At 35.6% G+C, this 25,070-nt stretch overlaps 1 protein-coding gene across 6 annotated transcripts in view; it reads left to right on the top strand.

The window, feature by feature from the left end:
• The window catches only part of LOC137035915 (R3H domain-containing protein 1-like), a 73,813-nt gene that overhangs the window by 33,733 nt on the left and 15,010 nt on the right, over window positions 1-25,070 (top strand). For 2 of the 6 annotated variants that reach the window (XM_067409716.1, XM_067409714.1), the window contains exons 4-17: window positions 4,255-4,390; window positions 4,464-4,542; window positions 4,768-4,827; window positions 5,967-6,107; window positions 6,305-6,413; window positions 6,537-6,629; window positions 6,713-6,741; window positions 8,058-8,111; window positions 8,189-8,406; window positions 11,741-11,968; window positions 15,099-15,241; window positions 16,487-16,585; window positions 23,280-23,525; window positions 23,756-23,879. In XM_067409716.1, the coding sequence (XP_067265817.1) occupies window positions 4,255-4,390; window positions 4,464-4,542; window positions 4,768-4,827; window positions 5,967-6,107; window positions 6,305-6,413; window positions 6,537-6,629; window positions 6,713-6,741; window positions 8,058-8,111; window positions 8,189-8,406; window positions 11,741-11,968; window positions 15,099-15,241; window positions 16,487-16,585; window positions 23,280-23,525; window positions 23,756-23,879 (1,759 nt within the window). The remainder of the gene's footprint in view (window positions 1-4,254; window positions 4,391-4,463; window positions 4,543-4,767; window positions 4,828-5,966; window positions 6,108-6,304; window positions 6,414-6,536; window positions 6,630-6,712; window positions 6,742-8,057; window positions 8,112-8,188; window positions 8,407-11,740; window positions 11,969-15,098; window positions 15,242-16,486; window positions 16,586-23,279; window positions 23,526-23,755; window positions 23,880-25,070) is intronic. The other 4 variants (XM_067409715.1, XM_067409720.1, XM_067409719.1 and 1 more) reach the window with 4 other exon arrangements.

Here is a 25,070-nt window from a genome sequence, read left to right as displayed (position 1 = left end):
CAGTGACATTTTCCTCTTTTTTTCATTTAATTTCATAAAATCCCTTTCCCATCTTTGGAAAACGCTTGTGAAAAAGAAAGCGGATGACCGAGTCAACAGCCGTGAACGTCCCGCATGTTGCCCGAAGGGACACAGCGAGGGTCTTTATGGCCATCTGGCTCTTTTGCCGATCTTGGCAGCTCCTGCTCACAATGCAGCGCTACCTGTGTGTTTTACAGTGAGCGCAGACGGCCGCGTTATACGGATCCTTCCAGCATCAGTTGTCATTGAGGCTCTGTGTGGCCTTATGCCAGATTCAGCCTCTTGGGGAATACATTATGTTCAATAGCCAATTAAAGCTGAATAACCATCCGTCATTATTCAGTAAAGACACCCTGTGCTTATTAACAATCGGCCACTTCTGTCTGTTGAGGCTGAGAGAACAACCGGGACAAAAGACACGTGAACAAATTATGCGGTGGATCACTCTGTGTGTGTGTGTGTGTGTGTGTGTGTGTGTGTATTTATAAATAATATTATATTTAACTACACAGAGAGAGAGAGAGAGAGAGAGAGAGAGAGAGAGAGATAATAAAATTAAAAGTATATATAATTTAAATATAAATATAATTTATTTAATATAATAAATAAATATATATTTAAATTGTGTATATACTAATTATAATTTAAATATAATTTAATATATAAAAATATATAATTTTATATTTACATTATACATTAATTTTAATGTATAATATTTATTTTTTAATATTCAATATTTATTTTTAAATTATAGCTATTTATAATATAGTGTGTGTGTGTGTGTGTGTGTGTTATATATCTCACAGCATTTTAGCTGTTATTTACAAAATAAAAAAATAATAATAAAATATATAAAATAATATTTATATTTAAATTATAGGTATTTTTAATTTTTTATATTTTATGTATAATATTAAAAACTATAATATTTATATTTAAATTATAGATATTTTAGCTTATTTACAATAAAGCATTTTAGCTGTTATTTACAAAATAAAAAATTATAATAAAATAAATATATGAAATAATAATTGTATTTAAATTATAGATATTTTTAATTTTTTATATTTATATGTATAATATTAAAAACTATAATATTTATATTTAAATTATAGATATTTTAGCTTATTTACAATAAAGCATTTTAGCTGTTATTTACAAAATTACAAAAATATATAAAGTATATATAAAATGCGTGTGTGTATGTGTGTGTGTGTTTGTATTAGATATGTATTAGATATTAGATATTTTAGCAATTGGCCACTTCTGTCTATTACATAATGTAAAAAATAAATGTATAATTGGCAACACTTAAGATTACGGAACAACATATTAACTGTTAACTAGTTTTCCCTCAATAAACTCCTAATTAATGTTTATTAATAGTTAGTAAGGTAGTTAAGTTTAGGTATTGGTAGGATTAAGGGATGTAAAATATGTTTATACAGAATAAGGCATTAAAATCTGCTTTATAAGTACTAATAAACAGCAAATCCTAGTAATATGCATGCTTATAAGCAACTAGTTAATAGTGAATATGTGTTCCCTAGTCTAAAGTGTTACCATATAATTTTATATATTTATTTTATTATATATACTTTTTTTAGTGTATTGAGAGTGATTCTGTAATGGGTTTTCATCCTGAGGGATCATATTTCCATTATATTATATTAGCAGAAACCTCAAAGGTATCCTGAAAGAACATTTCAAGAGCGTGGCACTCTTTGTTCTCGTGTCCAATAAGGGAAGATGGCAGCAAATCTAATGACGGCTTTTGATTGACAGTCCTGCCTTTATTAATCTAATCGGTGTCCGAGATTTCATAAAATCGCAGGACTGGTTTAGTGTTGAATATATATTTATTTTAAGCCATTGATCCAGAGAAATAATATTCCCGTGGTTGATTGCAGAAACAAAGTCTAATTTTTCTTAGTGAAACACAATCCATGAAGAAAAGAAAAGCATTTGCTGGTTCACTCATGTGATGTTTAATCATTAGGAAGTGCATTTGTTCACCTGCACATGATACAGGAAAAGTGTGATCAGATGAATGTGGCATTTTGTCCGTTTCCCTGTAGCATCTCATGCCGATTTGAGCTTTTTGTAGTTTGTGATTTAGAAACATTAATCTCGGTGAGATTCACATGCTTCATTTTGTCTCATTGCCCACCATACAGCGGCAAATACCCGGACAAGGCACTAAAAGATCCAAGGTACCGTGTCCAGAGGCATGAGCACGTGTGTTTGCTGCTTCCATCCATCAGACGGTTCAGTGTTTGCTGTCGGCCACCGTGTGTTTGTTCAGTCCCAGTGTTCTTTGGAATGGCCGGCTTGTGTGTTCTGAATAGTTCCGTGTCGTCACCATGTTCCGCCGTCATGATTTTGTTCAGTTCTCTGCACGATTCTCACGAGGATCACACATCTGTACGATCTGCTGGCATTCAGTTTGATGAGGCCGTTTCATCATTTATGACCCATGTTTGTTATGTTTGCATGGGATTTTTGTTTTATATATATATTTGGTCCCTGTTTTCAGGGGTTAGTTTTGCCATGCGTTCATGCACTTCTGCTTGTGAAAATCAATGACTCTGTGTAACCTTCACCCATACTCTTCTCCAGTCTAACACAAAGTTAAAGTTAGTTCGGAGCCTGGCCATTTGTGAAGAACCCTCTCCTTCCACAATTACCACACAACTTCCTCAAGACCACCAGGTAAACAGCCGCTAGGGTCACTGCTGTCCAGCTCATGATGTGCTACTCAACACACTTTCATCCTCTTTTTAACAAAGAAGTGACAAAGAAGTGATGATTCAGTTGATGTATATTGCAGGATTGTTAATCATGTTGGTTATCATGTGATTTATAATAATAATAATAATAATAATAATTCAGTTACATGATACTAATATTTATTTTAGGGGTGCACCGATATTAAAATTTTGACCGATAATTCTTTATATTTGAAATCCGATAACCGATATTTTGGTTCCAAATTTTATATGACAGACTTGCGTTGCACGTTACACTTAACTATATTTTCCTTTTTGAAGTGATTTTTCAATCATATTTCAAGCAATTCAAAACCATCATGGTGAACGTTGTGCATCTGAAGTGTCTCAGCTTAAGGAAATAATCCATTATTTATTGGCTTTAATATATCAGCCAAATTTTCTTATCGGGCCGATAATGATAACATTAAAAATTAACATATATCGGCCGATATGTTGGATCGTGCATCACTAGATAAATGTAAATATTCAGTTCAGTGCAAATATATAACAATATATCGGTTGATGTATCGTTTTATATTTATGGTAAAATATTAAGTACTTGGGTCAGTTGAACTGCATAATAAATTCATTGGTGTGAAAGGTGCACACAAACAGCCTCATCATAGCTGTTATAGCGATAGATTAACTAAAACAAGCGCTAAGCGATTCAATCGTTTGATTGTTGTATGTTCTGATAGGTTGTGATTTGTCACAGCATTTTAGCTTTCAGTGTGGAAGTTTGGGTGTTTTCGGATTTAAAGAGGACTTTTATTATTTATTTTTATTCCGAAGTCTATTTGCGAAGTCTTTATTTTGTTTTTTGGCTCTACTAGAGCAGGTTTTTGATTATTTTCCTCATATTCTCCAGTGTTGCAGCTCCTCTCTTCCCAGTCTGTCAGTAACGCTCTGTTTAGTTCCTGTCTCTATGAAGCCCCTCCTTCTGAAAAGCACGATGTGCTCTGATTGGTCTGCTGGAGCAGTGTGTTGTGATTGGTGTTTGGGAAATGTCCCGCCCCTTACCATAACTGCCAGTTTCAACACTCTACTGACTAACTCAACCAGGCCCCGCCCCTTTATTCTGCCTATGAATTATTTAAATGAAGAATATTGTGACGTGTTCGTTCCCGAAAGAAAACGTTTCATGGAGTTCAGTCGATCAAATACCTATTATGATATAGCTAACTAATTTATCTCTTTTGAAAAATGTCTTGTCAATATTGGCATTTTATTATAATTAATTAATTAATTAAATTAATTATAAAATAATTATTATTTTATTATTTAATTGATGCAAGTGATCAATTCCTTTTATCTCAGTTGCATAATGGGTGGTTTAATTAAAAATATGATTGAGGTAATTAGCCAGAACTTTGATTTTAAAACGCAAGTCTTTATTTTCATTGAGATATTGGTGTAGTGTTGTTGTTCTTCCATTAACATTGTGTTTATCTTCACCCCACAGGATGGAGATCATATTAAACTCCCCCAGACGTTTGACAAAGATGAATCGCCTCTTACTGCCAACGAGGATGATAAAGACAAAAGTGCCAACAAGCTTGAGAAACTGGAGAAAATGCCACACAAGATGCTGTCCAGAGGTGCGTTGTGTTGTGTGATAAGATTTTAACGGAAAACAATGCACGCCATTAACATGTTCTCCTTTCCGTGAAGATTCCAGTCAGGAATACACGGACTCCACTGGCATCGACCTGCACGAGTTCTTGGTGAACACACTGAAGAACAACCCCAGGTTAGACACCTTTGACCTCTGTGAGCACACTGGAGTCACTGTCCACAACCAATGCTGAATATTTCATTTGACCTCCAGAGGTGGTCGTTCAACATATTCTGAAGGATGACATTTGTTTTTGTTATTTTGTACCCTGTTGTGGAAAGTGCTGGTTATATTACTATTATTTATTCCCGCTTTGAATCATTATGTATTGAATGGCTAAATGTAGACGTTCATCGACAGGGACCGAATGATGCTGCTGAAGCTGGAACAGGACATCCTCGACTTCATCAGTAATAATGAGTAAGTCCTTTATTGTGGCTGTATGTCATCTTTATGAATTATGGGATGAAAACGCATAACATGAAACTTGTGCATTGCATTCTTATTATGGGGTCTTCTGCTTGTCTGTACATGGTATGCTTTATTAATAAGATGTGTACTGAATTTGATCTTTTAATATATTACGCTACTGTATTAATGCATTAAGTGTTTTCTTTATAATGGTTTTCAATGGGAGGAAAACACTTTAGGGCTGTACGATATATCGGTTTAGCATCGATATCGCGATGTGTGCATCTGTGATAGTCACATTGCAGGACGTGCGATGTCTATATAGGGGTCGTTGATCAACACACACACACACACACACACACACATCCGTGCAGATATGCACGTGAACACCAAATTCTTTAGCATCTATTTGCGCCTGAATGGAAAAATACACACAAAAATTGTCAAAATGCACGTCTCTGCAAGTATCGTAAACACATTTGCTTATGGCTTAAATGAAGTTAAACAATTGAGAAAGAAAATGGATGTGTAACAGTATTTAGGATCTGCGCATTCAGTCTTAAAGTGACAGCAGCCTAATATTCCTGCTGCTTTCTGTGTCATGAATGTTAATCAAACAACAAAAGACAAAGAGAAAAATCACTTTTGCAGCTTTAACACAAATTAATTATGAATTAATGGGAGAAAAACGCATAATGTGAAACTTTGCATTTATATTCTGGGCTCTTCAGCTTGTCTGTACATAGTATGCTTTATTAATAAGGTGTGTACTGAATTTGGTCTTTCAATATCACTGTCTTAGTCTATTTTAAGTGTTTTCTTTATAATTGTTTTCTATGGGGGAGAAATGTATTTATTTATTTATTTTTTTGTGTATGTTAAATTGTTAGAAATCAAAAAGCATGTCAAATAAATTGAAATAATGAAATTAATACAATTTAACAACAGTTTTAGGGCCCTATGAAATCCATACATTTTTTCACAAATTCCATTTTCCAAAATTAAAAAATCCATTTTAATATATTTAGATTCAGTTTTAATGGTTATTAAATTTTAATAATCAAAAAATGAATAATTGAATTAACAGTTTAATGATTTATTAGATTGTTTAAATGACAAGTTATTGATGTAGTTGCTGTTTGTTCCAGGAGTCAGAGGAGAAGGTTTCCGCCCATGACCTCCTATCACCGAATGCTCCTGCACCGAGTCGCTGCTTACTTTGGCTTAGACCACAACGTCGACCAAACCGGGAAATGCGTCATCATCAACAAAACTAGCAATACACGAATGTGAGTGACCTCGCTCTGTTCCTTGAGTGCAGAACAACTGCGACGTCTTTTGCATTTGATCCCTTGGAGTAGAAACGTAATTATGAGGGATTTAAGATAGGATTGTCTATGTGACGGAATAAAGCGGCCATAAACGCCGCGCTTCTCCTGGAACGTGTCTCATTTGGATCTCTCTCTCCGTTTCTCGACGTGTGCAGACCAGATCAGAAGTTTTCCGAACACATCAAAGACGACAAGACGGATGATTTCCAGAAGCGCTACATCTTAAAACGGGACAACTCCAGCGTTGACAAAGACGACAACATGGTAGGTGGAGAGCTGCTAATGAAGCCAACATCAAACAGGCTATTAACTCTCATATTGATGGCATAATGTAATGAAATACTTCATATACAGCAGGGAAAGTTCAAAGAGCGTTTTATGTTTCAGATGCGAATGAAACTAAAAGACGACAGGAGAAGCAAGTCAATCGAGGAGCGTGAGGAGGAATATCAGAAAGTGCGAGAAAGGATCTTTGCTGATGTGAGATACGTTAACTGCTACACTATCATGTGCTTATAGGTCTTTTGAAATGCAACTTAAACAGCCTTGAATCTCTTTTGCAGGGTTTAGACACCTTCCCGTTGGATCAAAGGTAAGTGTAAGATGAAATACATCTGAATGATGTATTTGAGACATGTAAGACAGAACTGCAGTGTTGAATACTAGAGGGAAACTTATGTAGTGCATGACACTAGGTCATGGGTTCGATTCCCAGGGAATTCGTGAACTGAAGTGCAAGTTAGTCTCTTTGGATTAAAGCTTCTGCCAAATGCATAAATGCCAAATGATGGGCGTTTCATGCACTGAACTAAATATTTACATTTATGTAGGGATGCATGATATATTGGCCACCATATTGGTATGTTCATTTTTAATGTTATCGTTATCGGCCCAATAAGAACATTTATATACATTTTATATTCATATAGGCTAAATAATATTATAATAAACGTGTGTTTAAGACATGGCTTTTAACAGTGAAACTATTGTCCTTTGTAATCAGGCTCTCAAAAATCATATAAAAATTTTGATTTAGATTTATCGGCCAATATATCGGTTATCGGCTTTCAAATATAAATAATTATCGGTTATCGTATCGGCCAAAAAATTTCATATCGGTGCATCCCTACATTTATTCATTTAGTAAGCGACTTACAAAACGGGAACAAAAGCAATTTGTTAATGAGCCAACAGCATTTGTGATATACAATGCCAGGTTTATTAGATGAATAGATTAGGAGAAACAGAAAACATGGGGAAAATCAAGTCCCACCCTACAGTTTTTGTTCTTATTAAATATCATGCATATTATTCTCGCATTATGGCAGTAAATAAGTTCCAGACAGTGTTTGATGTGACTGTAAACTTAATATTCAGTAATATTATTGATTTAACTGTGGAAGCTTGCTTCCGCCATGATATAAAAAATAAAAAAGGTACTTTACTCAGAATTGTGAAATATAAACCCACTATTACGAGTTATAAAGTCAGAATTGCATGATATAACGTTAGAATTGCATGATGATAAACTCTTAATTGCGAGAAAAAATTAAAAAATGTGAGAAGTCGCAATTATTTTTTATTTTTTATTTTATTTATAGATGAGAACAAAACTTGAACTGAATTGACTGTTATCTGTAGCGCTGCTTTACAGCTGAATTGAATTAATTTCATAACTGCTAAGCTTTATAACATTGACATTCTTATTGAATTGAATCAACATTGAACTAAATTGAACTGAATAATGACACTTTTGTCTTTTGTAGAGCTGAATTTGTCTCATATTTGATGACGTTTGCATCATTGATTCTGTTATTTTCCTGTTTATTACTGCTTTAAGACAATCTTCATTGTATAAAGCGCTATAGAAATAAAGCTGACTTAAGTAATAAGCGACATGTTTTCCAGGATTCAAGAGGACGAGATGTGTAACAACATACAGCAGAGACGGCAGATCTTCAGGTAATGTTTATCATATTCTTATGACTGCAAGTGAAATGAAGCTGTTCATCTGTAAAGCATCTGATGTCCTCACGCAGACTGAAAGATGGCCGGTCGGCAAACAGCCGACAAAGCAGCTCTGAGAACGAGGCCAAGTATTCAGAGCCACGTCCGTGGAGCAGCACGGATTCGGACAGTTCCAACCGCAACCTGAAGCCTGCCATGACCAAAGCCAGCAGCTTCAGCGGTATCCCGGTTCTGATCCGCGGCGACAGCTCCAGCAGCAGTAAGAGTGTGGGCCGGCTCTCAAAGACCGGTGAGTGACACCACAAGACAACATGAGAATATTAGTTTTATTTGTTGATTCAGGGCTTGACAATGAGGACGCCTCTGGACAGTTGACAAAATTGTCAGTGTCCCTATCAGGCCATGAAAGTTTATCATTTGGAACTGTTTTAAAGAATTAGTTCCCTTCAGAATTAAAATGTCCCCGTGCTTCCCACTCATAGACTTTACTTGGGTGGGCCGCCCACGCATAATAACGGCCGCCCAAGTATATTTGGAGGCACAGTTTTGCTTTTATCATTTTTATCCTCTTATACTTTTATATCCGCGCAAGATAATGAAACCATCCGCGATCGATACTAGTCGTTTCGTACCTGCTCGTTATGTGTGCCTCAGAACTGTTTACTTTTGCTAACATTTCCACGGGCGCTGCTTTTTGCAAAGTCACAAGGCGGAGCTGTTTCTCAATCAATGAAAAGTGCATATTTATGCCAAGCGATTGCTAATGAACTTAATGAAGTTAATGAATTATTACAAAGTCTACTTCATGGCCTTTATATAAAATGTTTTAGACGATTGTAAGAATCTGAAGGATCAGCCTGCAATAGTACAGACATTTCAAAATAAAAGTCCCGGTGTATTTCGGGCTTGTTTATAATTAAAAGTCACACGCTAAGTTTTTTCTTTTTCTTTTGGGCATTATTGGTATTTTGGTTACACTATAAATTGTATTTCATTTGATTTCCATTTAATTCATAGTAGTAGTAATAGTAGTCTCCCCCACAGGAAGAAAAGACTAAGAACATTATTTGACACATATATTATTCATTTTATAAATTTTACTAGTAAAAGCTGTGTCCCATTCACTGAGAGAGACACTATATGACAGCAAAAGGAGACCATAGGAAAAGATGAACCATTTAAATGCTGTAATTTTGCATAATTTACAATGCATAATATTAGTATGTAATTAAATATGCTATGTAATTAAAATTAATTTCAATAAATAAAAATACTGTTAAAAATCACACATTATTTGTTTACTCGTCCCCATGTCATCCAAGATGTTCATGTCTAGTGGATTTCACTGTCAGTTTCAGTGCAGCTTCAAAGAGCTCTACATGATCCCAGACGAGGAATAAGAGTCTGATCTAGAGAAACCACGCTCATTTTCTAAAAAAACAAAAAAATTATTTACTTTTTAACCACAAATGCTCATCTTGCACTGCTCTGCGATGCTCCACGCATTACATAATCACGTTGGAAAGGTCACGTGTGCGGTAGGGCGAAAAACTCCATCTCATTTTCTCATGCATCTTCAAAATAGTCCGATATCGTTGTTTTACCTTTTTTTGTAAAGGCCGTTTGACTTGGTCTTTGCACGTTCACTTTGTAAACACTTGCTCGGTACTTCTGTCTACATCACATGTGACCTTTCCAACATGATTACGTCATGCGTGGCGCATCGCATCGCAGTTCAAGATGAGCATTTATGGTTAAAAAGTAAATAATTTTTTAGGTTTTTTTAGAAAATGAGTGATGGTTTCTCTAGATAAGACTCTTATTCCTCATCTGGGATCATGTAGAGCTCTTTGAAGCTGCACTGAAACTGACATTTGGACCTTCAACCCGTTGAACCCCAGTGAAGTCCACTATATGGAGAAAAATCCTGGAATGTTTTCCTCAAAAATTTCTTTTCCACTGAAGAAAGAAAGACATGAACATCTTGGATGACATGGAGGTGAGTAGATTATCAGGAAATTTTAATTCTGAAGTGAACTAATCCTTTAAGCCTTGCAAATTTAAACATTCAAGCAGAAGAGGACACAAAAGACAACTTAATTCGGCGCTCGCGCGCTTTGAAAGCGTCTCAGACAGTGCGTGAATACTGAACTAGGTTCTCTCTCATGTCGTCTTGCGCTTGAACAGGTAAATACACACAAAATTGTGTCAAAATGCCCATCTTGGTGAGTATCCAAGTAAACAGTCGGTTATGTCTTAAGTGCATGTAAACACTATCAGCATCTGTATTAAAGTGACAGCAGCCTAATAAACCTGCTGCTGTCTTTCTTTAATGTTAATCAAACAATAAAAGACAACTTACTGCTTTTGTCTGAATAATTTTCTTAGCTTTAATAATTATTTTTTTGCAGTATTTTACATTTTGATTACGTTTTCTGTACCTGAAAACTACAGTTAGACCTACCTGAAAAGCACTGTTTATTTCATTTGTATTATTATTCTATTTGTGCCATTGCTTGTAATTTGGTTATTTGTTCTTATTTTATTACTTACTGTTTACCTGTCTTTAATAATGTTTGAAATTAGTTAGACTAGTAGTTTTTGCTGTGGTATCAAAAAGGGAAGGTATTTTATTTATTTATTACTTTTTTGTGGTGGGACCAGTGAAAATGTGAACCTCTGGCCTGACCTTAGCGTTCAGCCCTGAGATTGTTGATAATCTTCCTCTTCCTCTGCTGATTTCATGCTCTTTTCTTCTCAGTCTCCATTCTTGCTTGTAACAGCATGCTTTATTTCGACTGCATGAAATTCACTTCTATTAACACTATTTGTTCAAATCCTCTGAATTCATTGGTGATCGTTCATGCTTTACCCTTTAAAAGTTTGGGGTTGGGAAGATTTTTTTTTTTTTTTTTTCAGTGACACTTTACAGTAAGGTCCCAGTCGTGAATGCATTAACATTGACACCGTGCTTATTAATATAAATTAATTAACACATTAAAATGATTTCTGAAGGATCATATGATGCTGAAAACTGGAGTAATGATGCTGAAAATCAGCTTTTGATCACGGAAATAAATTACATTTTAAAATATATTCAAATAGAAACATTTATTTTAAATTGTAATAATATTTCAAAATTTTTACTGTATTTTTGATCAAATAAATCCAGCCTTGGTGAGACTTCTTTCAGGAACATAACCAAACTGTTGAACGCTAGTGTATGTAGCACTCATGTAAATTACCATCCTGTTTGACCTTTGACAGTGCTTTTCATTTCAAATACAAAAAAAAACATCCCATATTTGAGAGAAGAGACAAGAAACATGTAAATTGCTAAATGAGCCGAGACATTAATCAGAAATTAATTAACATGTCATTCTAAGCTAATACAATTATTCTCTTCTTCCATTGCTTCTGTCCCCGAGGTAATTAGAAATGAAATTGAATTGAGCATCTTGTTGAAATCTGTCTGACCTTGCTTTCTATACTTCCATATTCCGGAGTGTTTTAATAGCTGCAGCGCTCCGTCGGTCACCTTTGCCGATATGTTCCACGATCCCCAGTGAATTCACGCTCTCATCGCTGCTATCTTAAGGCTCATGTCGTTGCTCCCTCTCTAGGTTCTGACTCTTGTAGTAGCGTAGGTTCGTCCACCGGTTCGCTCTCTCGATCCCAGCCTCCCTCTGCCGCCGCGGCTCTATCGCAGTCGATGGCCTACCCTGCTGTCAGCGCTAGCAGCGGCGTTTCCTATGAGCCGCCGGCGTCTACGGCTAGCCCTAGCTACTATTTGCTTCCCCTGGAAGCTGCGGGGATACCGGCCGGAAGTGTCCTGGTCAACCCGCATACAGGTTGGTAAACGCTGTGCAGCTGATTTCTCTCGATATGCATGTCTTTACATCCTCCACTAACCCTGATCTTAACTGTGTGTCTCAGACTGTCGTTTCATGAACACTGATGGTGGGGTTTTACGGTACATTACTGTTCAGGCTCATAATGAGGATTTTATTTTCTTCTGAAAGGTCAAAGTCTTAAATGGATGCTCTGTAAATCTTAGGGTCCTTTTTATTTTTTTTTTCTGAATTCAGTTTTTTCCATTTATGGAATTTGTTTTAAAGGTTAAAATAAATTTTAGTATTCAGAAAGCATGTGTTATTAATTGAAATCATGGACCTTGGGCAATTTAATGATATTATTTTAAAAGTTTAACAAAAAATTACATTTTTAGGGCCTCGTGAAATACGTGTTATTTTGTCTTAAAATCTTTTTTTTTTTCCGTTACAAATCCCAAGCTTTCCTTTGTAATTTTTCTGGATTTTATTTTAATTTTTTAATTAAATTTTAAATTTAACCAAAAAGCACATCTAATCAATTAAATTAATAAAACTTTAGCAACTTTTTTCCCAACAGTAGTAGGGCCCTATAATTGTTTGTTTTGTTTTCAGAAATTCAGAAATTGTGTGAATGATTTATGCATTTATGATTTAATAAAAAATTATTAAATCAGAAAATATAAGTTTACATTTTTAGGGCCCTAAGAAATGCATTTTTGTTTCCATTTACCTTCCGTTTAATTTTTATGGATTTTATTTTAATTGTTTAATTAAATTTTAATAATCAAATAGTATTTGTAATCAATTGAATTCATAATATTTTAACTACCTTATTTAATTAATTAATTAATTATTATTAATTTTTATTTATTTATTTATTTATTTATTTTTACAATAATAGAGCCCTGTGGTTTTTATTTATTTATTTTCAGAAAAATTCAGAAATTGTTTTATTTTTTCCGGATTTATGATTAAATGCAAAATTATTAAATCAGAAAACATCAGTTTACATTTTTAGGGCCCTATGAAATACGTTTTAGTTTCCATTTACTTTCCATTCAACTTTTTTCCCAACAGTAGTAGGGCCCTATAATTGTTTGTTTTGTTTTCAGAAATTCAGAAATTGTGTGAATGATTTATGCATTTATGATTTAATAAAAAATTATTAAATCAGAAAATATAAGTTTACATTTTTAGGGCCCTATGAAATACGTTTTAGTTTCCATTTACTTTCCATTAATTTTTATGGATTTTATTTTAATTGTAAATTTATGGATAATCAGTTGAATTCATAAAATTGTAACTACCTTATATATGTATATGTGTGTGTGTGTGTGTGTGTGTGTATATATATTAGGGGTGTAACGGTACACGTATTTGTACCGAACCGTTTCGGTACAGGGCTTTCGGTACGGTGCACGTGTGTACGTGTGTACCGAAGCATTACATTGCAACCAATATTCACCACCAATAACCGCAATAAGCTCTGCGTTTTGTTACTTTCGATAAGAAACAAAGTGTCATCCTTCAAATTCTGTCCACGAAATCATGAAGTTTAAACAGAAAATGCCATTTTGACGTGCTTTGATGTGGGGTGACAGATCACTGTACAGGCGCCTCAGTTCAACCGGCAGCGCGAGCGCGGAGCGCAAGTGAATGTGTTCATCTCTTCCTCCTTAATACTAGTTACAGAATAAACATGAAAGAACATCTGAAGGTATGTTGCAAGATTCAGAACAACTTACTGAAACGGTCATATATCTCATGTAATCGCTCATTCAGTGTTTAAACGGTGGAAAGACATCAATGAAAGCGTCCGTATTCAACAATATGTCATGATGCATTTACCTCAGAAAAACCATTCAGTGTTCACAGCTTGTTAGTTCGCTAGAGAAATGAACTCTTTCGCTTAATATATGCACTGTATTAGCCAATATATTCATTATTTTACTTAATCTTTTAGTGATATCCTGATTAGGCTATTTAATGTGTGTTTAAATAAATCTGATGTTAAAATAACAGCCACTGTGTAGAAATTACTATATTTCAACAACGAATTGGAGTAAAAACATTTAGAAGTTGATGCAAAAACTGCCTTAGGTGCAGCTTACAGGTTTGCATACAATTTGTTATTTGAGTGTTGATTATTTTATCTAAAAATAAAAAGCAATTGAATTTAGGCTAATAGTTTGGGCTTCTTTCAAGTTAGGGCTCCCTACATAGTTTATAGCATTAGCAGAGATCATTTTTTTTATCCTTAAGAAACTTTTAGTTTTAATTTGATTTAATATATTTAAAGACAAAAACACAATTTGTTCAGTAAACCTCTGTTTAATAATAAAAAAAAAGCAATTTTATGTTTAGTTTTCTCTCCACCTGCTGTACCGGAAACTGTACCGAACCGTGACTTCAAAACTGAGGTACGTACCGAACCGTGAGTTTTGTGTACCGTTACACCCCTAATATATATATATATATATATAGAAAATTTAGAAATTGTATATTTATTATTTCTGGATTTATGGTTTAATGCACAATTATTAAATCATAAAATACGGAAATAATAGGGCCCTAAAGTCTCCTCTTCATAGTGATCATGAAGAAACTGTGTTATAAACGCCACTTTCAACTTCATTCAGCAAATACATCCACAGTGTCCTGCTGGGAAACTTCTAATGAAGCAATTTGTGATGTGTCCGGGGCCAGACGGACGTGTAAAGCATTGTGTCTCGTCGGACACCTTAAAATATGCATGCGGCTGCTAGGACATGTTATATCGCCAGCGCTAATGCATTTACACCAGGCAGCACCGGTGTGTAATTGCTTATTGACCTCTTTTAAAGACTTTGGAAATGGGAAATTTCTTACTTCTGTCGAGGCCTCTGGGATGTGTGATTGTGTTCTGGAGCTCACTGCCTTCTCATGTGCCACATTTGTCATCATTTACAGGTTTATATTCAAACTTTAGCTCATTTGCACCGTTGTTCATAATCTAGTGCTGTGTGAACAAATGAGCCATTACTGGACATTAGCTTTAAGTCCAGTTAATTTATTTGTAAAGCAATTCAGTTCAGTGTTGATGCTTAAAATAATTATTCAAACAAAGAAAAAAATTAATACGATCTGCAATCCTCTTGACTGATCACAGGTCAGCCTTTCCTGAACCCTGACAGCAGTGCTGTAGTCTACAACCCCAGTGTGACCTCACAGGCCTCCAGATGTCAATCATCTGTAGCTCCGCCTCCAGCCGCTCACCAGCAGCACCAGCCCACCAATCACGTCATGTCACAGGTGAGTTTAGTATTGCTGATGTTTACAAATTAATCCAGTGGTTTGATTGGTGTTTAAAAGCAGTCTTTAGGTTAGATGTGATGGATTATGGGACATATTTGATGCTCGTCCTAATATGAATGATTAATTTTATGCATTTTTGAGAGATTTTCTCGATTTTCTTTTAATAATACAAAATTATTAAATAAGAAAACATCAGTTTACATTTTAGGGCCCTATGAAATACGTTTTAGTTTCTCTTTACTTTCCGTTGAATTTATTTTAATTTAATTAAATTTTAATAATCAAAAAGCATGTCTAATCAATTGGTAAAATTTTAATGACTATATATTATATTATATTATATTATATTATATTATATTATATTATATTATATTATATTATATTATATTATATTATATTATATTATATTATATTATATTATATTATATTTTTGTAAGTAAAAAAAAATACATTAAAATAAATAAAAAAATACTCAAATGATTAAATAGATTTTAAAATTGTTACAAAAGTTAAAAATAAGTTGTTAAACAGTGTAAAAAAAGTAAAAGTAAATAATAAGATTAAAATAAATAAATGCATTGAAATAAATAAATAATAAAAAGATTAAAATGAATAAAAATAGATTACAATACAAATTTAATATAGTTTAATATTAATAAATGAATAAAATAATTAAAAATATATTATAAAATTGTTATAGAAGTTAAATTAAAAATAGGTTAAAATAAAACATAAAAATTAGATTAAAATAAACAAATCAGTAAATTTGTGAAAAAACTTACGCTAAATATTTTCCAAATAATATTTTCAACATATTTATTTTTTACAGTATAAATTAGATATTTATACATAATCATTTATAGATGCATTAGGATTGGGTTCTTCACATGGGGGTCTGTGGCATCTAACAGATTGAAAACCATAAAGTAAAGAACTTTTTTCCACTATAAAGAACATTTTGCGGAGTGGAAAATTCTGTGGATGTTAAAGGTTCTTCAGAGAATCATCAGTGAGTTTATTTTTAAGGGATGGAACATGAATCCGTTTATCAGTGTCATTGACTGACTTTATAAACCATCTGCACTTGTAGAGTTTATCGATGTACGTTATTTGTGCTGTAAACTAACACTGAATGAGCATGCTCTTTCTTGATGCTGTGACTTTTTCCATCCTGTACAGCTGGAACTAAATCCATTTCCTTCCTCTGTGTGTATATTTCCTCTTCCTGTTTGGTGTCTTCAGCCTCTCTGGTCTGTCCAGCCGTCCGCTCTGCCCGTCCAGCACTCCACGGTGTCTTACCCACCGATCCTCACAATGTCTCCTAACCAGCAGCTCACTGTGGTACCTACAGCTCTCTCGCTCTCTTTTTTTAACTTCCTCTCTCTGCCATTCGTTATGTTTGCGCTGTGTGTCTGCTGATGTTGAAGAGATCCACTCATGACCGCTTTGTGCATCTCATTTGCATAGTTGTGCATTTCTCAACTTGACTCCGTCATCTTTCACTCTTTACTGCTGTTAATCCCACAATCCCCTGTTATAATAAACAGTCTGTCATGAGTAGCACATAATAAAGCTGCAGGGTTCAGTATTTTAAGGAACGTGTTCAAACTCACTCGGACACGCACGATAACCTCTTTTTCTTGACCTCCCTCAGCCAGTAAACATCCCTTAATGACTAATTAAAAGAGTGGGAGATGCTTTGAATAATTAATGGAGGAGCAGATGCTGGAATTAATATTCTATGAATAGAAAAGCGTCTCGTCCCTTCCCATTTCTAATGGGGCACAAAAAGCTAATTTACACAGGCTGATAGTTACAGTAAGAGCATGTCATCTGTGCTTTGGCCATCTAGCTAGTAACATGTCAACAGTTGAACTAACTAGCATACTTGTTTAAAGCAGCTTCACAGTAATAAACAAAAAAATAACCGAATCAGTGACTGTTTACATGCACCCTCATAATGCAATTATAGTTGGGCAATATTGTGTTTAATCTTTGATGCAATTAAGCTCATGATCGTAGCAGCCATAATCGTAGTAAAGTGTGGTATATGCTGGTTTTAATCGCAATAAACGGGCATCTAAAGTATCATTATTACGGAGCCCTGCACAACATGCAAAAAAAATCTAGCGCATGCTTTAGCAAATCAAGGAAACAAATTAGTAAATCACGCACACACTTTAGCAAATCGAGGAAACAAAATAGTTAATCTTGCGCACACTTTAGCAAATCGAGGAAAAAAATTAGTAAATCTCGCGCACACTTTAGCAAATTGAGGAAACAAAATAGTAAATCTTGCGCACACTTTAGCAAATCGAGGAAAAAAATTAGTAAATCTAGCGCACACTTTAGCAAATCGTGGAAAAAAATTAGTAAATCTAGCGCACACTTTAGCAAATCGAGGAAACAAATTAGTAAATCTCGCGCACACTTTAGCAAATCGAGGAAACGAATTAGTAAATCTCACGCACGCTTTAGCAAATCGAGGAAACACATTAGTAAATCAAGTGCACAATTTCTAAATTCAGAAAACAAATGACTAAATCTCGCGCACGCTTTAGCAAATCGAGGGAACGAATTAGTAAATCACATGCACGATTTCTAAATCGAGGAAACGAATTAGTAAATATTGCGCATGCTTTAGCAAATCGAGCACACTTTAGCAAATCGAGGAAACGAATTAGTAAATCTCGCGCACGCTTTAGCAAATCGAGGAAACATTAGTAAATCTCGCGCACACTTTAGCAAATCGAGGAAACATTAGTAAATCTCGCGCACACTTTAGCAAATCGAGGAAACATTAGTAAATCTCGCGCACACTTTAGCAAATCGAGGAAACGAATTAGTAAATATTGCGCACCCTTTAGCAAATCGGGGAAACATTAGTAAATCTCGCGCACACTTTAGCAAATCGAGGAAACAAATTAGTAAATCTCGCGCACACTTTAGCAAATCGAGGAAAAAAATTAGTAAAAATAGTGCACACTTTAGCAAATCGAGGAAAAAAATTTGTAAATCTCGCGCACACTTTAGCAAATCGAGGAAACGAATTGGTAAATCTCACGCACGCTTTAGCAAATCGAGGAAACACATTAGTAAATCGTGCACAATTTCTAAATTCAGGAAACAAATGAGTAAATCTCGCGCACGCTTTAGCAAATCGAGGAAACGAATTAGTAAATATTGCGCACCCTTTAGCAAATCGAGGAAACATTAGTAAATCTTGCGCACACTTTAGCAAATCGAGGAAACAAATTAGTAAATCTCGCGCACACTTTAGCAAATCGAGGAAAAAAATTAGTAAAATTAGTGCACACTTTAGCAAATCGAGGAAAAAAATTAGTAAATCTAGCGCACGCTTTAGCAAATCGAGGAAAAAAATTAGTAAATCTCGCGCACACTTTAGCAAATTGAGGAAACGAATTAGTAAATCTCGCACACACTTTAGCAAATCGAGGAAAAAAATTAGTAAATCTAGCGCACACTGTAGCAAATCGAGGAAAAAAATGTGTAAATCCAGCGCATGCTTTAGCAAATCGAGGAAAAAAATTAGTAAATCTCGCGCACACTTTAGCAAATTGAGGAAACAAAATAGTAAATCTTGCGCATACTTTAGCAAATCGAGGAAAAAAATTAGTAAATCTAGCGCACACTTTAGCAAATCGAGGAAAAAGATTAGTAAATCTAGCGCACACTTTAGCAAATCGAGGAAACAAATTAGTAAATCTCGCGCACACTTTAGCAAATCGAGGAAACGAATTAGTAAATCTCACGCACGCTTTAGCAAATCAAGGAAATACATTAGTAAATCAAGTGCACAATTTCTAAATCGAGGAAACAAATTAGTAAATATTGCGCATGCTTTAGCAAATCGAGGAAACACATTAGTAAATCGTGCACGATTTCTAAATCGAGGAAACAAATGAGTAAATCTTGCGCACGCTTTAGCAAATTGAGGGAACGAATTAGTAAATAACGTGCACAATTTCTAAATCGAGGAAACGAATTAGTAAATATTGCGCATGCTTTAGCAAATCGAGGAAACATTAGTAAATCTCGCGCACACTTTAGCAAATCGAGGAAACGAATTAGTAAATCTCGCGCACACTTTAGCAAATCGAGGAAACAAATTAGTAAATCTCGCGCACACTTTAGCAAATCGAGGAAAAAGATTAGTAAATCTAGCGCACACTTTAGCAAATCGAGGAAACAAATTAGTAAATCTCGCGCACACTTTAGCAAATCGAGGAAACGAATTAGTAAATCTCACGCACGCTTTAGCAAATCAAGGAAATACATTAGTAAATCAAGTGCACAATTTCTAAATCGAGGAAACAAATTAGTAAATATTGCGCATGCTTTAGCAAATCGAGGAAACACATTAGTAAATCGTGCACGATTTCTAAATCGAGGAAACAAATGAGTAAATCTTGCGCACGCTTTAGCAAATTGAGGGAACGAATTAGTAAATAACGTGCACAATTTCTAAATCGAGGAAACGAATTAGTAAATATTGCGCATGCTTTAGCAAATCGAGGAAACATTAGTAAATCTCGCGCACACTTTAGCAAATCGAGGAAACGAATTAGTAAATCTCGCGCACGCTTTAGCAAATCGAGGAAACATTAGTAAATCTCGCGCACACTTTAGCAAATCGAGGAAACAAATTGGTAAATCTCGCGCACACTTTAGCAAATCGAGGAAACGAATTGGTAAATCTCACACACGCTTTAGCAAATCGAGGAAACACATTAGAAAATCGTGCACAATTTCTAAATTCAGGAAGCAAATGAGTAAATCTCGCGCACGCTTTAGCAAATCGAGGAAACGAATTAGTAAATATTGCGCACGCTTTAGCAAATCGAGGAAACATTAGTAAATCTCGCGCACACTTTAGCAAATCGAGGAAACGAATTGGTAAATCTCGCGCACGCTTTAGCAAATTGAGGGAACGAATTAGTAAATAACGTGCACGATTTCTAAATCGAGGAAACAAATTAGTAAATATTGCGCATGCTTTAGCAAATCGAGGAAACATTAGTAAATCTCATGCACGATTTCTAAATCGAGGAAACAAATTAGTAAATATTGCGCACACTTTAGCAAATCGAGGGAACGAATTAGTAAATCACATGCACGATTTCTAAATCGAGGAAACAAATTAGTAAATATTGCGCATGCTTAAGCAAATCGAGGAAACACATTAGTAAATCACGTGCACAATTTTGTAAATTCAGAAAACAAATGAGTAAATCTCGCGCACGCTTTAGCAAATCGAGGAAACAAATGAGTAAATCTCACGCACGCTTTAGCAAATCGAGGAAACACATTAGTAAATCATATGCACAATTTCTAAATTCAGAAAACAAATGAGTAAATCTCGCGCACGCTTTAGCAAATTGAGGGAACGAATTAGTAAATAACGTGCACAATTTCTAAATCGAGGAAACATTAGTAAATCTCGCGCACACTTTAGCAAATCGAGGAAACAAATTAGTAAATCTCGCGCACACTTTAGCAAATCGAGGAAACGAATTGGTAAATCTCACGCACGCTTTAGCAAATCGAGGAAACACATTAGTAAATCGTGCACAATTTCTAAATTCAGGAAACAAATGAGTAAATCTCGCGCATGCTTTAGCAAATCGAGGAAACGAATTAGTAAATGTTGCGCACGCTTTAGCAAATCGAGGAAACATTAGTAAATCTCGCGCACACTTTAGCAAATTGAGGAAACAAATTAGTAAATCTTGCGCACACTTTAGCAAATCGAGGAAACGAATTGGTAAATCTCGCGCACGCTTTAGCAAATTGAGGGAACGAATTAGTAAATAACGTGCACAATTTCTAAATCGAGGAAACGAATTAGTAAATCTTGCGCACACTTTAGCAAATCGAGGGAACGAATTAGTAAATCACATGCACGATTTCTAAATCGAGGAAACAAATTAGTAAATATTGCGCATGCTTTAGCAAATCGAGGAAACATTAGTAAATCTCATGCACGATTTCTAAATCGAGGAAACAAATTAGTAAATATTGCGCACACTTTAGCAAATCGAGGGAACGAATTAGTAAATCACATGCACGATTTCTAAATCGAGGAAACAAATTGGTAAATATTGTGCATGCTTTAGCAAATCGAGGAAACATTAGTAAATCTCGCGCGCACTTTGGCAAATTGAGGAAACGAATTAGTAAATCTCGCGCACGCTTTAGCAAATCGCGGAAACACATTAGTAAATCACGTGCACAATTTCTAAATTCAGAAAACAAATGAGTAAATCTCGCGCACGCTTTAGCAAATTGAGGGAACGAATTAGTAAATAACGTGCACAATTTCTAAATTGAGGAAACGAATTAGTAAATATTGCGCATGCTTTAGCAAATCGAGGAAACATTAGTAAATCTCGCGCACACTTTAGCAAATCGAGGAAACGAATTAGTAAATCTCGCGCACGCTTTAGCAAATCGAGGAAACATTAGAAAATCTTGCGCACACTTTAGCAAATCGAGGAAACGAATTAGTAAATTTCGCGCACGCTTTAGCAAATCGAGGACACAGAAAATCTCGCGCACACTTTAGCAAATCGAGGAAACGAATTAGTAAATCTTGCGCACACTTTAGCAAATCGAGGGAACGAATTAGTAAATCACATGCACGATTTCTAAATCTAGGAAACGAATTAGTAAATATTGCGCATGCTTTAGCAAATCGAGGAAACATTAGTAAATCTCGCACACACTTTAGCAAATCGAGGAAACGAATTAGTAAATCTCGCGCACGCTTTAGCAAATCGAGGAAACATTAGAAAATCTCGCGCACACTTTAACAAATCGAGGAAACTAATTAGTAAATCTCGCGCACGCTTTAGCAAATCGAGGAAACACATTAGTAAATCATGTGCACAATTTCTAAATTCAGGAAACAAATGAGTAAATCTCGCGCACGCTTTAGCAAATTGAGGGAACGAATTAGTAAATAACGTGCACAATTTCTAAATCGAGGAAACTAATTAGTAAATCTTGCGCACACTTTAGCAAATCGAGGGAACGAATTAGTAAATCACATGCACGATTTCTATATCGAGGAAATTAATTGGTAAATCTTGCTCCCGCTTTAGCAAATCGAGGAAACAAAATAGTAAATCTTGCGCACGCTTTAGCAAATCGAGGAAAAAAATTAGTAAATCACGTGCACACTTTAGCAAATCAAGGAAACATTAGTAAATCTCGCGCATGCTTTAGCAAATCGAGGAAACAAAATAGTAAATCTTGCGCACTCTTTAGTAAATCAAGGAAAAAAATTAGTAAATCACGTGCACACTTTAGCAAATCAAGGAAACATTAGTAAATCTCGCCGCGCTTTAGCAAATCGAGGAAGCGAATTAGTAAATCTAGCGCACACTTTAGCAAATCGAGGAAATTAATTAGTAAATCTCACGCACACTTTAGCAAATCGAGGAAACACATTAGTAAATCACATGCACGCTTTAGCAAATAGAGGAAATTAATTAGTAAATCTCGCGCCCACTTTAGCAAATCGAGGAAATTAATTAGTAAATCACGTGCACAATTTCTAAATTCAGGAAACAAATGAGTAAATCTAGCTCCCGCTTTAGCAAATTGAGGGAACGAATTAGTAAAAAACGTGCACAATTTCTAAATCCAGGTAACAAATTGGTAAACCTTGTGCACGCTTTAGCAAAATCGAGGAAATTAATTAGTAAATAACGTGGACAATTTCTAAATCGAGATAACCATTTAGTAAATAGCACACGCTTTAGTGAGTCGAGGGAATGAATTAGTAAATCACATGCACGATTTCTAAATCGAGGAAACAAATTAGTAAATCTCGCACATGATTTATTAAACAGAGGGAACTAATTAAATTTTGCAAACAATTTATTAAACCAAGGGAACGATTAGACAATTTACGGGGTTCCATACATCATAATTCAGTTCAATGTTGATTCTGTTCAATTCAAAAACTGTAGCAAAAATTCATTAATTATGATACAAAATCTTCTGTCAGCAGGATAATCTGAGCGCCCAGTTCAGTCACATGATGATGGTCCGGCAGGCCTCGGCAGACGCCCGTGACACTCACACAGCCATTTACCCGACGCCTGTGTCGCTCCAGACACCTGCGCCTCCCCCGCCGCATCAGGCCGGATACATGATGCCCTCGCCAGGACAGAATATGCCCACACCTGCATTCCCTGCGCCGCACACGGCCACCATCAACCAGCAGCAGCAGCAGAGCTTCATCCAGCAGCAGGTGTGAGACACAATCTGCCTGAATTAGAGCTGAATGCTCACCAGCATCAACAAATGTCAACACATGAGTTCTGTCCCAATACACACACTTGAGGTCTTTGCATTCGACCACTTGTCTTACACGCCGTATTTACTATATTCAGCCCAATTGTGCATGAAGACCGCAAGTGTCTCGCGGTTTTGTGTGACGCAGCAGATATGTCACTGAAGTTCATGTCATTCTTATCACAGATGCCGCCGTGTTACTGTTCACCCGGCCAGTACCCCGTGTCTGGACAGCCGTACCGGCCCATGGGCTCGGTGCCGTACAGCAGCCCTCAGAGTCAGATGCCCCCTGCACCCGCGCAGCCGACAGGTAACTACACACTTGCAAGAGCTTTAGCACTCTATATATTACCATCCTTTCATTAATTAAACTATTTCCTCCAACCAAACGCTACCTGCAAAGGGCTGTCATGATATCAGATGTTCACTACTCGATTATTGAGGCTGAAGTAGCATACAACATAAAAGAATCGCGCATAGCATTTCAACTGGCATTGAGGTGCAAAATCGTTGCCTATGGAGTGTCAACCATTACTTGATCATGATTATTGTTCACAGTTCTTCTGTGTATCACAGTTCTTCTGTGTATTTAGGTTTTAGTCTCAGTAGTTTCCTTATGTTATCCCAGATGAACTCAATGATGGTGATCTCTGATTCTCCTGGTTCATCAAAAAATCTCACTGGATTTTGAAATCTAGAACTGATATCTCCTATTGCCACACTGATATACTTTGAGCAAAATCGAAGAACAAACTGATGTGACATAAATTCGAACAAAATCCGGCCAAAACGAAATTCAATTCAGGAGTCCGAAACGACTTTTCCAGATAAGTTCGCTCCGGCTGGTCCGTGGTGATGATGTGATAGGTAGGTGTGGCTCTGAGGCCCCGCTTTCTTTTTTTTTCTTCTGTTTAGTCCATCAAGGTCAGATGTGAGTAAAATCATGAGCACATTAGAGAGGCGCTTTATAGTAGAAACTGAACTTGTAATTCTAATTGAAAGAGACACTAACACTGTTTTTAATACTGTAAAGCTGCTGCTTTAAAGCAATCTATTGCATAAAGTTTTCTAAAAAAACGTGACTTTACTAGCTGGTGATATCCACGTCACAAAGATCAGATGCTTTCTGAATGGCTGTTTTCTCACCTCTGTCATTTTTGTTGTTTATTTTGTTATTGAAAGGAAAGCGCGCAGCACATATTTACATATTTATCTAAATGTCGCTCTCAGCAGCGTGAACGGCGTAAGGATGTTCGTTAGCAGTATATGTTTTTGCCACTAAGCGAAGAACGAAAAAGATCTTCGCCGTTTGTATATCGGGGGCTTAAAGCAAAAGTCAGAAAAGTTGTTTCTGCCAAGCATCTAATGTGACTTTAGCTCAGGATCGTGTGTGTTTACTGTTATCAGCACAATAACACTCGCTCTCATCCGTCACTGCATCAGTTCACAGGAGGCGGTTTTCCTTCCATTTCTTTGAGCTCATGTTGATTTTAGTTTGTGT

This window comes from Chanodichthys erythropterus, chromosome 14 (assembly GCF_024489055.1).
Source record: "Chanodichthys erythropterus isolate Z2021 chromosome 14, ASM2448905v1, whole genome shotgun sequence".
Classification (NCBI taxonomy): Eukaryota; Metazoa; Chordata; class Actinopteri; order Cypriniformes; family Xenocyprididae; genus Chanodichthys; species Chanodichthys erythropterus.
This window is presented reverse-complemented; position numbering and strand designations above follow the sequence as displayed.